The following is a 15,016-nucleotide window of genomic DNA, read 5'->3' on the forward strand; positions in this document are numbered from 1 at the left end:
CAACCAAGTCTATTACATGAGTGGCCATCAGATGCCATTTATCTTATGAGATGTTTTAAAACTTGTCTAACAAACACAAAGCAAGTTATAATATAAATGGTATCTAATGGACACAAATGTAGTATTCTATTTCTTACATATTCTCAAAAACCAGGTTTTAAGCAAATTTAAATGTCTATTCTGATTAAAACTTATTTACAGCCCTTGTATAATTTCAGGTTAGCTTATATGTCACAGTATAATAAGTTTCAATTGTGCTTTTTTTCATTGGATGGGAGCAACCAGTCGTCTTTAAATTGTTATAAAAATAACAATGATGTTCTCAGCAACAGGTGTGTAAGGAAATTATTAATAAGATAGTCATTGCTAATTTCATGATAAGAGATTGGACTCTTATCTTTATTATATTGTATCAAAAAGTTACAGTCAAAGAGATAATATTTACAAATACCATAATCCAACCTTTAATAGTAAAAATATTCAGCTTGTGAATTGTGTTGTGTTGTGTTTTATAGTTGTTGTTTTTGTGTCCTCGTTTACAAACAATACAATTTTACATCTTTATTTTTGCGAAGCACGTAAGAATGTTAATGGTTACTCTATAGTTACCTTGTTGTACATCACCTTTGACACCAACCAACATGGTACTTGTTTACCTTTTCAGATCTCATGGCGGAAACAGCAAAGTTGAGGAATCTAGTTTTGACAGGGTTGGTGATAAACCATTGCAACACATTTGCAATGTTTGTGGCAAAGGTTTTGCCAAACGCTTTTGTATGCTGCGTCATATACAGAGTCTGCATGAGAGAATTGGCTTTGACTGCCCTGCTTGTGGGAAACGCTTTAACCAAAAGAGCAATTTTATGAGACACTTCAAAATGTCCTGCAAATATGTTGTCAAAATTGATGATCGTAAATGAGGTGGATTTGTAGTTTCTTCAGCCAGATATCATTCCAACTGTGATAAGTTGAACAGTGATTGAGATGGGATTGTAGTCTGTCCAACTAGAATTTGCAACTGAGATGAACTTAGTCCAATGATAATAAATTGTACAGAAACAGATCAGCTTGTTGTTACTGGAATTAGTTATATAGTAACTGACATAGCCTTTGGTCTCTCCAGCTGATGATTTGTACAGAAGTTGAGATGACAACAAGATGCGTGGTAATCGAGATGAGTTATTTAAGCATGTAATCAAGATTGTTGTGTAGGTATAGAATAACGTATACAGTGTGGCTTGCAGCAATAGAAATAAGCAGAATTTGTTTTTAGTCCACACCGGACAAGAACATCTAGAAATCTACTTTGTCCACCAATATTTTTACTTAAGTGCAAGGACAATGTTTTCGATTGATTACAATGAAATGTCATTGGACAACCACCAACGTACATTTTTCTTGTCTTAGTAGATTTTCAGATTTGTCAAGACAAATGGATAAGTGCTTATTTCAAACACTGGGCTTGTAGCATCTCCAGTTGTGTTAAACTGAGATGAGCTTGTGTACTCTCAATTTTTTTACACATAACTGGTCTCAGTAGTGTAGTGGTTAAATCTTAAATGTGATAGATACTGGGTTCATATCCCAGTACCAGCTCTTGGCTAATGGTACACTGAACCATTAAAACTTCCACCTAGAGTGAGTTTTAATGGCTCCATGTGGATGTGTTCAAGTTCTCTCTTACTAACCGCTATCCTTTTCTGTCCTTGTAAAACAGCCTGAATAGCTGTGGTATGTGTTCCATTGACAACATGCTTGAACCTTAATTGGATATGAGCGTGAAAAATTGAAATGAATTTTGCTCAAGTCTGACCGTAAACACGAGGATGTTTGTTTTTATATGTGGTGCATCTCAGGAATTAATTTCAATATAGGTTCTTTAACAGTGATTGCTTTATCTAGGATATTGATGTAGATGAACACTACAGCTCCTTTTTATAGAAGGTTGAGGGAACTAGGCGAAATTGTACTTGAATGAATATTTAAATTAGGTATTGGGTTTTAAACAATTAAACGACAACAAAAAGTCTAAAATTATCACACAGTGTAAATAGTTGCAGAAGAGTCACATTCAAGGATACCATAACACATATCAAGATAACATTCCAAAAATAAAATCTTCAAAAAGACAAAAACAAATGTCAAGCTGTGGTAAACAAAGTATTGCATCGAACTATCAAACAAAAACAGGTTGACCACATTTCATTTACTTACAGAACTAACTTGAAAATGTTACAGAAGAATGAGTGCTATATTTTCTGTTCTCATTGAAAACCATGAGGTATGTAACAAACCTTTGGGAAGTTGTTTTAAATACTCTAAAACGTACTAACATTGCTGTTTATGATATTTTACAGTTTGTTTTTAGCAGTTATAACTGTGTGAACAATTTTAATTTGCCCAAAGTTACTTGAAATATAAATTGTTTTTGAGATGATATTATGAAAGATGACCTTCGACGTCTAAGTAAATTGAAAAAATTTCAATACATCATCTACTCTATTGGAGTTGCGTTCAGTTATAATAATATTGCCATCAGATTAGAAGTAGTAATCCTGATTATTTTTGTTTTACAGATTAAAATAGTATGGTGTTTCTTTTCTGAACAAATTTTACGATATGTCTTGTATGTTCATCTTCATTAAAAAGAGTCAACCGCAGAGGACAATTCATTCTATACATTACAACTGTGTTCAAGCATATTCACTTCGACTGTAGATTTCACAACAAATGTACTTATATTTTGCCAGTTTATAATGCAAATTTTTAAGAGTAATGAATGTTTCATGTGCACTAAAACATAGGAAAGTGTAGTCATTTTCAAAAACATATCGAGTGAAAAGTACTTTGATGATGTTAAAACCTAAATGGATTTATATTCCTCATACGCTGTACATTATATTACAATCATCATTTTCTGATTTAGAACACCTTTATTTTACCAACATTTTGACAGTGACATGCACTGGTTTATTGAGAGTAAGTGATAGTGGAACAGTACTTGCAGGTGGGGTGGGGTGGGGTAGAGTGGGGTGGGGTAGAGTGGTGGGGGAGTTTTGTATGCATATTGCTGTTGATCATACAGTGTTTTGATCACACAGGACTCAAATGTTTCCTCTTTGTAATTGCACTAATAATTTTGTTACAGTCAACAAAAATTGTATATCGGTTGTATATTTAGATATTTAAATGTATCATTTGTCAAGCTTTGACAGTCACAAACTGAATATTACAAGTCATTTTGTCCAACACAAAATTAAGTATTTCTATGTCGAAACAGTTTGATGCAGTATGTTTTAAAATGCATATTTAGAATAGTGTTTTGACCACATCATGAAGTATGTACCTGGTTATAAACTGTTGCTAGAAATACCTTTGCGTTTGGCCGAAGAGAAAAGAATTTCCCTATGTCTATTGATAGATCCGAGCAAGCGCGATGAGCCAATGTGTTCTGAATGGCTTAAACAAACAATGCATTATTTAACACTAAAATTTACCCTTCTAAACTGAAAAGTGGACAAATAATATAGTGTCATTATGTTTATTTAATGTAAGTTGTACATCTAAAACCGCATGGTTCCACAGGAAGTGGTAATTATTTTTATTGTCCGATTAGACAGGTACTGCGATATGGGTTAGCTGCTGGTCTATATTTATTGACAGTAGGCCCTACATGTACCCTAGTTTGTGTAGCAGTTCTGACAAGTGTCAGTTAAGCATTCAAAATTTAAAAAATGACTAAAGTACACATTATTTTGTACATTTATTAGGTGCTTTGTTAATGTAACAGAAAAATCAACCTCCACTAAGGGGATTCGAACCATGGACTCTCAGTATGAGAATGCAGCGCTCTAGCAACTGAGCTAATAGGGAAATTCCCACTGGCTGCTGTCAGTAGGAGCACTTTATACCAGCAATACTACATTATTATAAAGTTATTTCAGTTTTGAACTTGATAGGAATTTGTTGTCATCTCGTAGGCCACATGCCATAGCAATGACCAGGCAGTTATGAATTTTATTTTCAAGTGTAATTTTTTTTAACATATATTTAACCAAATGAATTTTTCAACTTTGCATCGAGGAAGGATATCAACAGAATTTCATTTCCAAATTAAATTGCAGCATGTCAGAAAGTCTGACAAATCAACAACATGTTTGATTATGAACAAAACGCCCCACCGGGCCGCTCCCAATCCAAGTGCTTATAAAGTGCAGCATTTTATCCACATTTGGTAGTACATGTAGTTATTTGCCGGTTTTATTACTTTTTCTATATTTAGTAGCAAACAGAATACAGCACAGACTTTCACCCCTATAAGCTGAATACTCATTAATTGTTTTTAATTTTTAAAAAATTTTGAACATTTGGTGACGGGCATATTTTCATTTATGACAGGCTCAGATTGATGGACATACATGTAGGTCATTTAGACACCACCAAAACAATTATTTCAAGGCCTGTGTATTTGTAAAAGTATATTTACCTGGGATGTTATGAGTCATTGTGTTGGTGTTGTTGCTTTCCTTTATAAATGATTATACCAACAAGGCAACATGATGTTAATTTGAAATATATATACATGTGTGTGCTGTAATTCACTAGTAGTGCTGCTTCACGTGTCCTGGGTCGTGGCTTCAATCCTATTAGTGAACCTAGTAGGTTATTTCCCAGACATCATTTTTAATACTAGGAACTCAAAGACAGTGGGAGTTTTCCTACCAAAAAATGAAGGTGAAAAACACCTGTGCTACCTTTCTGAACGACAATGGGGTTCTTGTCTCCATAACCATTTTCAAACACTGGACATCTAAATAGCTGCTTCTGATTAAACAATCTTTGTCAAACATTATTTTTCTGTAACAAGAAACTAGGGTCTCCACGAGTACTCGAGTACTCGGGCACGGGTCGAGTCTAGCAAGATTCGAGTCCGTTGACAGGACTCAAGTACCCGTACAAGGTGGAGACAATGATCAGCTATAATACAATGGACAATGTAGGCCAATAATTTCAACAGTAGATAATCAACAATATAAATTACACAATAATTATATGATCATGCGCTAGTTTCTCTTTTAATTTAGCCGTCCGTCACAACACTGAACATATACACTGGTTTCTGAATGCAATACGATGACATGCTTTGGCATCCACATTCAGCACTGGAATTAGGATGCATAATGCTATTTTACTTTATTCCTTAGTATCATTATTATTTAGTGTAAATGTCGAGTACTCGGGTCCGGGTCGAGTTTGACCCTCGAATACTCGAGTCCAATATTTTGGACTCGTGGAGACTCTACAAGAAACGAGAAAAGTAGTCTTTATTTCTCATTTTCTTATTTCTAAAATGTCATTTAAAAAAAACCTATTATGTTTTTTGAAACCCATCAAATTAATTCTTTCCTGTTTCAGATTTTGTGGAAAGAGCAACCAATTCCAGTGGTCAGATGGTAGCTGGACCGCCGAACATATTTGCAAAATTTGTGGCAAAGCTTTTGCCACAAGTGGCACTTTGAAAAGGCATAAACGGAGCATACATGGAAACTTGATGTTTGTATGCCCTGGTTGTGGAAAACGCTTCAATCAAAGAAGTAACTTCATGAGACATTTCAAAATGTATTGCAAACACACTTCAAGTACATGTAATACATAAATCTAGTGTCAAGTTGTGAAAAATCCACAAGAAACTAAGCTTGTCTTTTTTCATTCTCTCTTTTTTGACATTGCATGAATCGTCAGGTGATCTGTTAATTTATTTACCCTACCAATGGAATCATTCATTTGCCATTTCAGGTTTTACGGAAGCCGAAGCCAATCCAACTGGTTGAGTCATGATAGTGATGGTAGCAAGATCCTCAAGCATTTGTGCAATGTCTGCGGTAAAGGTTTTGCCACAAGCGGCAATGTGCAGAGACACAAACAGAGCATTCACGAAAAGTTGCAGTTTGTCTGCCCCGATTGTGGGAAAACCTTTAACCAAAGAAGTAACTTCATGACCCATATCAAAGTATATTGCAGACATTCTGCTAAATCTTTGAAGAAGTCTTAACAGAAAGTGATTCTATGGCTGATAAAATGCTTATTGTATTCATCATTATCATCATATGTAAGATGTCTTTATAACTGAATATTGAATTCACCTTTGAAAAACAGTGATGTTATACGAGTTGGCCCCCCAAAAAACTACTTGGAAAGTATTTATACCAGAATATTATTTTTCACCTGATATCATATGAATACTAACAGTTTATCATAAAATATCAAGTATGCACTTGAAAGGAAGGAAATGTTTTATTTAATGACGCACTCAACACATTTTATTTATGGTTATATGGCCTTGGAATATCAAGTATGCATGTCGAACGACTTAAATAGTGACTGAATCAAAATTGCATGTAATACCAGAAAGCTGATTCACTCGCTGAACACCATTTTAAAACTTTTGAGAATCTGTGCTATCGAAGAGTTTCCAATAAAAGTAAGTTGAAACATAATCTAACAGGCCACCAGCATTTGACTAACATGTCATCACAGTGAGACACAATGGTACTTGCTTAGCACCAGACATGCACCACCCAAAGTCTGGCAATACATCTTTTAGATTCTGTCGCTGTATATAAGGCATTCGACCTGCATACTTGAAACGGACCTATTTCGCATTCCATCTGCACATACACACAGAGAATAACATCCCTTGTCGAATTTACTTCTTAGGAGATGTGAAACTCTGGCCACTAACATGTACATATTTCATATCGGATGGTATAATGGCCGTGAAAGACGGTCCAGTGAAATTTACAGCGGAATGGTTCAAATAAAAAAAACATAGTAACAACTTGGACAAAGTCTCTGTGACTTGTACCCGAGGACTGTAAATCTGACAAATTACAAAAGGATGTTTTATACCGGATGGTATAATGGCTGCAAAAAACGGTCTACTAAAGTTTACATCGGAATTGTTGAAGACCATAAGCAGTGAAACAACTTTAACCAAGTCTTTGGAGCCTCCTGTTGAGTGTTTTAACAACACAAAATTAACAGCTTCATGCAACAAAATGAACAGAATTGGAATGTGTTTACTACTTTTAACAATTAGAATTATATTATAGTTAAATATTCACTCTGATTTCCAGTGATGTTTAATTTTACATCTTTATCAGTATTTAAAATGTAATAAAATATAACCACCACCTCCACCCCCACCCCACCCACCTAAAAAAAATGTCATATAACTAGTAGTCATTAATGCTACATGTCTTTAAAAAAGTTTTTTATTTTTTATTTTTAATTTATGTACATTTATTTATTCATTTTTTTACTAGTCACTGTCATTTATGTCGGTCATATACAACTTCCATTTGAAATATCTGGTATTTACTAGGTTTTAAAAAAAAAAAAAATTTATTTACTCTTCTTTTTCCTTTACCATTTTAATTATTTTGGCTTATTACTTGGTCTTTTTACTTGATTGTCCATCATCAGAGGCATAGTACTTAATAGTTTGTTGCCATATCATCAAGTTGTCGGCTAGTCTGATGTCTTAAAAATAAAATTTACATGTTTCTTAGGCTACATATTCTTGCTTTGAGTAGAAATATCTGATATGTATTTCTGACCATTCTCAGGTCGGTAACAACTGAGAGCTGTACCCACACTTGATGACGAAAATGTAATTTGTTTTTAACTACTCAATATAATGCAGTTAAAAATATGGCTTGTGCCCCCCACTAGACTGTCCCTTGACTAGAGATTGTCTCTCCCTCCCCCCCCCCCCCCCCGCCCCCCTTGCCAACTCCAGATATTCCTACAGACCTGATTCTAATGTTTTATAGCAGCTCAAATTTCATGCATATTATTTAATTTTTCTTTGAAATGCCAAACAGAATTTTAGATAACTGAGTAAAAAGAAATCCTGACAAGAAACCAGAATGTATTTATCAGTATAATGCTTTATATTTAAATCATGTTATTAGGTAAGTTAAATATCTGCGTACATACATACGCACACTTGCGTGTACAGACACACACACACACATTCACCAGGATTGAAAAGTTGTATGTCACAACAGTATTGAAAAAGTTCATGTAACAATCTTGCTGTTCATTAACCAAATAGCTACGGGTATGTTGTGGCTTGAGGTTTCCTCTCTTGTACCATTTTCAAGACACCTTATGCTTGACAGGGGGCAAGACGTAGCCCAGTGGTAAAGTTCCTGCTTGATGCACAGTCAGTCTGGGATCGATCCCCGTCGGTGGGCCCATTTCTTGTTCCAGTCAGTGTATCTCAACTGGTACATCAAAGGCTGTAGTATGTGCTATCCTGTCTGTGGGATGGTGCAGATAAAAGTTCCCTTGCTACTAATGGAAAAATGTAGCAGCTAGGTTTCCTCTTCTAATACTATATATCAAAATTACCAAATGCTTGACGTCCAATAGCTGATGATTAATAAATCAATGTGCTCTAGTGGTGTCATTTGTTTCATATACAGTCAAATGTCGGTAACCTTGAGTACCCAACATATCTCGAGGTCCATTGCCGGTCTCGGCATTTTCCCTGTGTAATGTTACCAAATCGAGCACTGTTATCTCAAGCATGCTAACCTCGAGTACCAGGCTTATGTCAAGCACATTTTGGTGTCCCTAGGTACACTTTGTTGGTTTTTCCCTTGAAGTATAACAAAAATTACCTGCTTGGACTATCGCTTTTATTTGCCACTTTTGTTCTTCCCTAAATTCCTCCCAATAATAAAGAGCACTGTATACATTGCATTAAACTGGAGTGGGTCCAGGCATTTATGAAAGGGAGATGCCAGTTTGAACTCCTTAGTTCTTAGTAACGAGTATTGTCTACAAGCTTGGCAAAGTGATTGTTTGATGTTTGTATATTAGTATCTTTGGTATACTCATGGACATAGACTGGGGAGGGGTGAACCAAACAGTTGCTGAGAAAACAGTATGCTGCAGTGGTGATATCAAGCAGACTACTGCTTTTAAAATGATGTAAACGTGTCAAAGTTTTGAAATGTCGTTAATAGTAGAACAACGCCAAGGACATCGGCTTGTTTTTCACACTACAGAAAAATAAACAGCTTATTGACATTTAAAAATGTGCTTTTCACAATATCAGTATATATATATATTGGATGTATTGATAATTTTAAAATAAATCATGATGTATTGCTGTTAATTCACTGAAGAAGAGAAAAAAAAAGGAGTTGTTTAATAAAAACTAAATATCGTCTACAAAATGAGACACATTTTTCATTGTCTAAAGCATGACAATTTTACATTTGCTGTTTCCTTGGACAGGAATAACTATTTCTTCTAATCTGTGTGTTTGTGGTGTTGCCTCTTACAGGTTAACTTTATAAACTTTATACCAAACCGAAATGTTTTTTGTGCCAAGTTGTAGTCAAATATCAGCAGATGACATTATGTGTGGTTTCATTTGAAAAAAGGCTATTTCAATTTGATATTAAAAGTTACATTTCGAAAATTCTGCATCAATTTGCTTTTGGCTAAAAGAAAAGAGTACCACTGAATTAACTCCCTTGAATAGTGACATCCTTTGAATAGTGACGTAATTTGTGTGATTTTCCCAGACTGCATCTGTGTAGTGATTTACTGAAAATTATCAAGAATGACATGATTTATGAATAACGATGTCATCCATGTTTGCGAATAAAGTTTGGAACATTTAGCATTGGTATTTTGTAAGATGCTGAAAGCAAAAGTAGGAATTACACTTTTTACTGCAGCCAAACCATCCAGTGAAAACAAAAAGCATGATCAAAATTAATAGCTCTGTGATGTATCAGTAACCTGAAACGGTACTATTTGATGCATATGTTAGCTACATGTTCAAAGGTCGTAAATGGGTTTCAGTTAAAAAAGATGTTTAAATTTAGTTTAAACCTTGTTTTTTGAGGATGTGTAAGAAATAGAATATTAAATTAGTATGTTAGAAACTATTTATCTTAAAACTGATTTTAAAAAGTATCCAAGTTACTTTTTTTTTCATTAGCTACACTTTGAAATACTCATTATAGAAATAAATAGAAATAATATTTTAACAGCAGCTCGTAGCATTATCTATATAAAACAATATGTCACAATAAATAACATCATTATATTATTGTACCCAATGTGTATATATATACATTGTTTACCACATGGCTTATTTGTGAAGGAGGACGGGAGTATCTCCAAGTACTACATGTTGTGTATGTAATACTTTTGGGGGGCTATGGTCTGGTATAACGGTTAGGTAGGGAGTGTCTAATTTTGACAAAAATATCATTGCTTAATATTTAGCGTCAATTACCTTAATTTGAAACCCAATAGCGGATGTATTATTTGTACTGGGGTGTTAAGATTGATGAATTGATTGATTGATTTAATTGTTTATTTACTTAGAGGCTACTAAGGATACACTACTGACACTTTACTGTCATCATCAGGTCTACTCAAATATGTATTATGTTATTTGGTTTCCTTCTGTACATCTCTGGACTGTATATTTGTACAGTTGAATCCGGTACCCGATATCATGTATAACAAGAAAATGTCTAAAAACACAATTCCTTTAACATACAAATATATACACATTTATGTATTTTACCATTTTTTATATGACACTTACGTTTTGTAAAACCTTTTAAAGTTTCAGTGGCTTGTGTCAAATCGGTTGTTACATCTGCTGTTTGTATGTTTACTGTTGTCAGTTTCTGTATACATTTTTTAATAAATATTTTAATAACTACTGTACATGTATTTCGTTTTGTATAGAGCGGGAGCAGATCAAGGATTTAGTTGTTCTGGGTGGGGGGTATCTAGGAGGAGTTGCGTCCACAACGTTTTTGCTAATATGTTTTTTTTTTACACAGAATTTAATATAGATTGGCTTTTTCTGGTTTCTGTTATAATGGTTTGTAGCTTGGGTGGGATGGTGGTAGTACACTTTTGATTTGTGAGCGCATAAACCTCCTGTAGTATTTTGATTATTGTTTTTTTAATCCCACTGTCCCCTTTCCTTTTTTTACTCCTTTGAATTACATCTTATTTCTTCCCGATCTGGCAATTCCTCTCTATCTTTCAACTTCTTTCGCTGTCTACCTCCACAATCCAGTCCTTGTCTCTATAACCGTGACACCCTGTAATGACACCTCCACATATCAGTCCTTGTCTCTCCAACTGCGACACACTGTTGCAGTTGCTGATGGTAGCACTATATCACATAACAGTAGCGGTTGCTGATGGTAGCACTATATCACATAACAGTAGTGGTTGCTGATGGTAGCACTATATCACATAACGTCTGGCTGGGTCACAGTTCAAAGTGCACTTAATGTTTAATAGAGTTGTTAATACTACCAGTCCTGCTAATTGTAATAAGTCAAAAAACTTGTTTATTTTGGCAATTTTATTTCATCCAGTACTGCTGTGTCAAGTAGCAATGTTCTTGAAACATGTAAGGGGTATCTGTAAAACCTGGTACTACATTTTTGTGCAAATCTAATGGTAGTGTAAAAAATCTGGTTATGTCGAAAATGAGCCACAAACTATTCCACTTTCTTCAGTTTTTTGGGAGTCGAGTTGTAGTATTCATATTTGTAGGTCATAATTTAGTTGATATATTGCATATAGTATTTTTAGCCACATACTATGTTGCCGATGTGATTTTATTTGGTATAGTACAACCTATATGGCGTTATATGTACGACATCAAGTAAGCTCATATGAAGCTAATATAAACACAAAGATGTTTTCAATGCTGTAAAACCTGATAAATAGACCATTTTGATATACTAATATTTGGGGGTGGAGGTGGACATACACCATATATATCTTACTGCAAAAAGTATATTTAAAGTGATTTATTCTTATTATTTTAATCAAGAAGTCTTAACAAACCTAAACAGTTAAAAACATGGTATTAAAATGTAACTGTTTATAATAATTTAAAATCTGACTTTAGTTATGTTTGAAAAATTAAACCAGCATAATGATATTTTTTACTACAGTATTTTGCATGAGAGGTTTACAATGTTCTTTTCTTACCCGAATCCATCAGAGAACTTCCTTTCCTTTTCAGATCTTCTTCGCCCGGACATCTGCCTCCTAGTGGTGACACTGTTGGTTTCAGGAGATTTAAGCATGTTTGCAAAGTTTGTGGTAGAGACTTTTCCACGAAAGGCAGTTTGTTACGACATGATCAGAGTATTCATAGACAAGTTCTTTACACCTGCCATGGTTGTGGGAAGAAATTTAACGAAAGAAGCAACTTCATGCGACATGTCAAGCAGTATTGCAGACTTGAAATGTTCCCAAGAATTACAAAATAGCTACCCATTGGGGATAACAGTTACTGTTACATTACTCGAGATGTTCTACAGCTCGCTGGATTCAATTTTCCTGCAAAAACACTTTTCAGAAATTTATTAATTTTTCTAATGACATCAGCATTGTTTTCAGCCATATGTTTCTACATAAATATCTTTTATTGATTATACAGTTACAATGGTAACATAAACTGCAACTAAAAAGTACAAATATTAGCATGTACACACTGATAAAAAAGAAGTGTTTGTTGATTTTATTACTCTGAACAACGTTGGGTGGGATCTAGCTCAACAAGTAGAACACTTTACTGGGGTGCTGTGGTCATAGCAATGAAGCTCATTGGTGGATCCATTCTTTGATTGGGGTTTTTCCTGTTACAACAAGTGACCCATAAATGTTGTATCAAAAGCCAATGTATGTGCTGTCCTGTTTGTGAGAAAGTGCATATAAAAGATCCCTTGCTGCTAATGGAAATATTTAGTAGGTTTCCACTAAAACAATATTTGAAAATTATCAAATGTTAAGACATTCAAAGTGTTCATGAGTTATTATTCTGCATAGTTTTTGGATGATGTGCATTCATGATTGTTAATAATGAAAATCCATAATATCAGTTCACAAGTCGTAGAACTAAAAAAAAACCCATAGCAGTTTGTTGATTTTTGCGAAATGGTGAAACAGCCATGCATCGGAATGTTCTGTAATAATATCCATCTCAGTAAGCGAGCAATAAGTATTTATTATTTTCCAATACAAAATAAACTGGCTACAAAACAAATCAACGATGTACCATGTTTTGTCCATGCATTTAGCTCCTCTGTATTTGAGAAACCTACATACTGAATTGATAAACTGTTTACTTAACTGGTGTATTCTTTTAGGTGCCTCCACCTGTGATTCTCTATTGGCAGGTGTATATTTGGTAGATTACCAGACTAAGCAATAGCCACCATCTAGACACAAAATAATACATAGGGCATACTGGTATTATTATAATCACTGTATTGTGATGCATTTTTTTTTACAAATTTGATGTGTCATGACATGTCCTAATGTTAGTCTTTGTTTAATAGTATGAAGAAAATGTAGGTACCTATGTTATTAGCATGTAGTGGATTAGAACCCGTGTCAATTAAAACAGTAAATAAACCATTTTATTTCATTGAAAAATTCTACAAATCAACAGTGAAAGTCATATTTAGTGAATACACACCTTACCAACCGGTGTAAGATGGTGTGTGTGCAGTGTGTGTATAGCTACCACAAGTTAAGGACCAGCATGGAATTTTATTACCCATATGGTTAAAAATATCTTGGTTCATATCAAAGTATTACGTCCCACTAGAACGTCAAGTGGGACATAACATAACACTTGGACGTCATACAGTGACAAACAATTGGCATAAGTCCAACCTTACTGGAATGTCGGTCAAACGAGTGTTACTGTGATATAAATTAAAATTGATTATGGGTATAAATAGAAATAGAATTATAAACTCACTAGCATTTCTTGTCATGTTTATATGTCCCTCATAAAATTATTTTAATTTTCACTCACAAAAGCTTGTGACAGTTGAAAATTATTTCCCTCGGCACATAAACATGATACAAAATGGAAGCTCGTTTAATATCCTATAATTACCCTACTTTTTCTGAAATTTGTCAAACATTTCGTGGCAATGACAAGTAATGCATCAGTCTTTTACTCTCAGTTTGGTTGCTAATGTTTGGCAAAGGCATTTAACAAATCCAAAATTGTTTGACTTTTTAAAACTTGTTTTTACTAACCAAGCAGGCACCTGCCTAAAAACTGCATGCTGCATGTGAAATTTCATTTTGATGTTAACATTTTTTACGTTTGATTAGGGTGGGGTGGGTATAAAATTATTTACGATATGGCTACAGATAACCATGTCACCAAAATGTAAACTAAGCATCCTGGACTATGGCCAAGCCCTAATATGGATGGAAGATGGTTTGTCCATGAGATAAGTGGTGACACATCTGCAACAGCTGTTAAGAATCATTGGCAGAGTGAGTGAGTTAGGGTACAAGCATGTCAATACGGCATGGTTTCGGTGCCATCTGTGCTGGACCAAACAGTAGTGGTCAATAATTTTCTTCATTGATGAGTCCTGTTTTACTGTTGCCTTCAATGATGGCAAGAGATGTGTCTGGCACAGTCAGAGAATATGTTATTTGAGTCAGTGTAACAGTTCAGGAGGTTGATCTGTGTGGAGGTTGATCTGTGTGGAGGTTGATCTGTCTGGAGGTTGATCAATGTAGAGGTTGTTCTGTGTGGAGGTAGATCAGTAATGGAACCCGTCAACATCATTCAGCACTCCCTAAACGGCCTGGTTACAGGGACGAGATTGTGTGTCCCATAGTTCATCCAGAATGTTCAGCAAGACATGGACCAGGTGCTACTTTGCATGACTTCCAACACCATTCCTCACAGAACTTGGGTTGTCAAACACTCTGTCAACCAGTGGTCACCAGGATGATCTGGTCCACCAACTCTCCTCATTTTGTACCCACTGAGTTGGGAACATTCTTGAACGACAAATGGCTGAAAACCATTCCCTACCTGTTGGTGTTACGTGCAGCAGAGGCAGCAAAACATTCCCGAACAGAGTCTCGGGAACACCATGCTTTCCATGCATCGACACCG

At 34.9% G+C, this 15,016-nt stretch overlaps 1 protein-coding gene across 9 annotated transcripts in view; it reads left to right on the top strand.

Moving 5' to 3' along the window:
• Positions 1 to 15,016, top strand: part of LOC121382587 (GDNF-inducible zinc finger protein 1-like) — a 98,365-nt gene that overhangs the window by 53,801 nt on the left and 29,548 nt on the right. Inside the window, exon 5 of one of the 9 annotated variants that reach the window (XM_041512090.1) lies at positions 665 to 1,063. The exons of the other annotated variants lie outside the window; for them this stretch is intronic. Coding sequence (XP_041368024.1) covers positions 665 to 920 — 256 coding nt within the window. The 3' untranslated portion in view covers positions 921 to 1,063. Of the gene's footprint in view, positions 1 to 664; positions 1,064 to 15,016 lie in introns of those variants that run through there. 9 annotated transcript variants of the gene reach the window in all.

This window comes from Gigantopelta aegis, chromosome 10 (genome assembly GCF_016097555.1).
Source record: "Gigantopelta aegis isolate Gae_Host chromosome 10, Gae_host_genome, whole genome shotgun sequence".
Lineage (NCBI taxonomy): Eukaryota > Metazoa > Mollusca > Gastropoda > Neomphalida > Peltospiridae > Gigantopelta > Gigantopelta aegis.